Genomic DNA, 3,816 nt, shown 5'->3' with positions numbered 1-3,816 from the left:
TTTGAGCAATAAAGTAAGAGGAAAAGAGCAAATGTTTTCTCTAAAACTTATTTTAACCTTTTTAATATTATGGTTTTGGTGATGTTCCCACTACTTAAGCTAACTCATATCATTTGATGAACAGTATTCTGTGTTTTTTAAATAGATGTTTATAAATTATGTGTCAAATTATTTGTGTGAGTAGTGAATGAAACTTGGATTTTATATATAACTGACAAGTGTCAGAGACATCTTGAAATGCATTATTTCTTTTTTTTTTTTGGTTTTTCGAGGCAGGGTTTCTCTGTATAGCCCTGGCTGTCCTGGAACTCACTCTGTAGACCAGGCTGGCCTCGAACTCAGAAATCCACCTGTCTCTGCCTCCCAAGTGCTGGGATTAAAGGCGTGCGCTACCACCGCCCAGAGAAATGCATTATTTCAGTAGAAAAATTAAAAAGTAAGAGGAATCTTCCAACATAAAGTATGCTCACATTTTTTGGTGAAGGGAATGACACTTCTACAAATATAATTAACTTGGTTTTTCACTTTCTCCTTTATTTCCACAGCCTCATGATTTTGATGAATGTCGGTTTGATATTAGTGTAAATGATAGTGTTTGGTATCTTCGTGCTCAGGATCCAGATCACAGACAGCAGTGGATAGATGCCATTGAACAGCACAAGGTAAGATGACTGACGTTCACCTGCTTGTGGAAGTCTACGTAGTATTCTGGGTGATAACTCCTTCACAGTGATCCTGACATGTTAATCCTGTAGATGGAAGGAGAAAGGCCACCGTCCTAAATCATCATGGCCAGATTATTTAAAGCAAACAGTTACTAAAAGCAAGCTTTTTTTATTCTTGTACTCGGGCTGCCTCTACCTAAGGTGGGGTTCAAGAGGTCAACATTGGATGTAAAGAAGACAAAACTTTTAGAGCTCCAGTTGGGGGTTTCTAAAGATGATTTGGCAGGCAAAAAGGCAGGGTTACAGGGTTACAAGTTAGTCATAATCCCCTGAAACAATGACATGGTTGCAAGGTGGGCAAACAAGGGAGTCATACAAAGGTGGTTATGACAAGTTGGTCATAGGACTTTTGGAAACAAAGGTAGGCTTGCAAGGTTGTTATAAACAACTTTTTGAAACAAAGAGTGATTGGATTGCTGTTCCTGGAACAGGCAGTATAGAAGGTTTATAGTTATTGTTACAAGTGGGGCAAGGAAGGTTACAAGTTAGGCATGGCTTCATCCTTTACTAGTTCATCTTTACTATAAGGTGGCTTTTAAGCCTAAGATGGAGGCAGATTGATTCTTCAGTGTAAAGAATTATGAAGTATGTTACTGAAAAATGGAACTTTGTTTAGTGGTGTAGTAAAATTTAAAACAATCAGATATTTTAGAACAGTTGTTGTGTTTTGTTTTGTTTTGTTTTATTTTGTCTAACAACCACAGTTGCACAAAGGTATTTTTTACAATAAATATTTTTATTGTTAATTGAAATAAAACATAACCTGCTTCATAAACTAAACCTTGATTTGATTTTGTTCATTTGTTTGTTTTTTGGGAGTTTTGTAGTGTAGCCCTGTCTACCCTGGGACTCTCTGTGTAGACTAAGCTGACCTTGAACTCAGAGATCTACCTGCTCTGTCTCCCAGGTGGTGTGATTAAAGATATGCATCATTGTGCCCACCTGATTTTTGTTGTTGTTGTCTAGGATCTGCTTTATTGATAATATTTTTAAATTAGCTTGTTAAAATGAATTTAAGAATAATATTCAATTGTAAGATTGTAATGCTTAAAAATATCAGGGTTCATTTTTATTGTCATTATAATCATTTGAGCAGATTAGAACCACTTGAAAATCATTTGATTTTTTGTAACTATGAATCTTATAGAAAGCATCCAGAAACTGATATTAATATTTAGGCCATGTTCTTACAACTTAAAGCTAATCTTTGTCTTTGTTTTCACTGGTAAATAGTCTAAAGAAACATACCAGTAGTCTTCCTTATTCCTGTTTCAGTGGTGTGGCAAAGCCTAGGTAAAGTTCTGTAGTCATTGTATCATCCGTAAGTGACTTAAGAGAATGTGTGTCTGTTTGCATACTTGTCTGTACTTGTTCACATGAGTGTCAACACATTTAGAGTTGAAATACCTGTTTTATTTTTAATAGCCACACAACACATAGGCAGCACAAACCAAGAAAAACCAGTCTCATCTGATACGCCATGAGAACATTCTTCTTGATACCAGGGATTTGTTAGCTCTCCTTTTCATAATAAATATCTTTTTAGTATTATGTTGGTTTAAAATGTTTTCTAAGTCTTAGTTATTTTGGCCATAACTTCATAAGAGAAAATATACATGAAAAATTATGGTCATTTTTATTATTTAAAAACAAGATGTGCCAGTATTTTAGAATCTCACTTGCTTTGAAGCCCAACAGGTTGACTTGGACTCACAGCAGCCTCTGCCACAGTAACTTTGGGCATTTGTAACTAATATTCCAGACTTCCCTCAGCTGTCAGTTGGTTGTGCTTCTGGCTAAAGATGTAATAAGGAATAGATAAGATCTCATTTATCTTTATATAAAATATACATCGTAAAATGTAGTGTGTGTGTGTGTGTGTGTGTATCCATCTCCAAAATGACAAATGTCCCTGTTTATAGTATAGTTGAAAAAGCAAGGGCTGTGGAGTCATTAGATTCAGTAAATTATAGCATATTGTCTCTGGAAGAAGAGTTGAGTATTCATCTGGAAAATTGTCTATATTCTTGTTTCATTCATTCATGGCCAGCTCCCTCACTGGTGATTAAAGATGTCATTTAAGTAGGACCAATTTGTATGTTTTTAGCAGACGTGACCTTTAAGGTTTTGGTCAGTTGATTTAGACTTCCCAGAGTCTATGCAAGTGTCCATTTTTATTTTCTCTTTTGGGTGAAGATATGTGCATAAAGCATGTATTTCATGTTATTGATTTGTTTGGCTCTCAGAGATGAGACTTATGCTGATCTAAGGTCTTCGGGAAAAATGAAAAATACAGCTACTTTTTTCTCGTTTTTTTATTGATCATTTTATTTATTTACATTTCAAGTGTTCTCCTCCTTCCCAGTTTCCCTTCCACAAGCTCCCTATCCTCTCCTCCCTCACACTGCTTCTCTGAGGGTGCTCCCCCTCCAGCCCACCCACTCCTGCCTCAGCAGCCTAGCGTTCCTCTATCCTAGGTCATCAAGCCTCCACTGGACCAAGGGGCTTCCCTCCCAGTGATGCCAGATAAGGCAGTCCTCTGCTACAGATCCCGCTGGAGCCATGGGTACTCCCTGTGCACTCTTTGGTTGGTGGTTTAGTCCCTGAAAGCTTTGGGGGGTCTGGTTGGTTGATATAGCAAGTAATTTTTGTTACTGTTGTTCATGCTTAATGTACAAAGACAAAGTATGAGATGGATGACAGCTAAGCAGCATGTTAGTTGATATGTGAATTAACTGTGAATTCTAAAACTAAATTACTTTGATTTCTTTAACTAAATGTACAAGAAATTTCCAGTGTTAACTACCTGTAATCTGCAAATTACCTTCTTTCTTTCCCTAATAAACCAGATAGAATAATGTATTTCCTAGGTCAATATCATTAAGGACTGTTGACTATTTAATTTGGAAATTTTACTAAAGTAAGCATGAAGTTAACTTATTTTTAGAATTAATGCAGAACTGTTAAGGCGATGATGACAATAAGACCTGCCAATTTCTAAAGGTTACTAAATATCAGTTGGTGTATTAAGTGCTTCATGGAGCTCATTTTCTCTCTCTCTCTCTCTCTCTCTCTCTCTCTCTCTCTCTCT

General features: G+C 36.4%; 1 protein-coding gene across 1 annotated transcript in view; it reads left to right on the top strand.

Moving 5' to 3' along the window:
- Positions 1–545: 545 nt before the first annotated feature.
- The window catches only part of Col4a3bp (collagen type IV alpha 3 binding protein), a gene marked incomplete at its 5' end in the record, with an annotated part of 58,947 nt that continues 55,676 nt past the window's right edge, over positions 546–3,816 (top strand). The window contains one exon of the mRNA XM_028752047.1: positions 546–662. Within this exon, the coding sequence (XP_028607880.1) occupies positions 546–662 (117 nt within the window). The remainder of the gene's footprint in view (positions 663–3,816) is intronic.

The sequence above is a fragment of the Grammomys surdaster genome, unplaced genomic scaffold (assembly GCF_004785775.1).
Source record: "Grammomys surdaster isolate TR1022 unplaced genomic scaffold, NIH_TR_1.0 125876, whole genome shotgun sequence".
Classification (NCBI taxonomy): domain Eukaryota; kingdom Metazoa; phylum Chordata; class Mammalia; order Rodentia; family Muridae; genus Grammomys; species Grammomys surdaster.
This window is presented reverse-complemented; position numbering and strand designations above follow the sequence as displayed.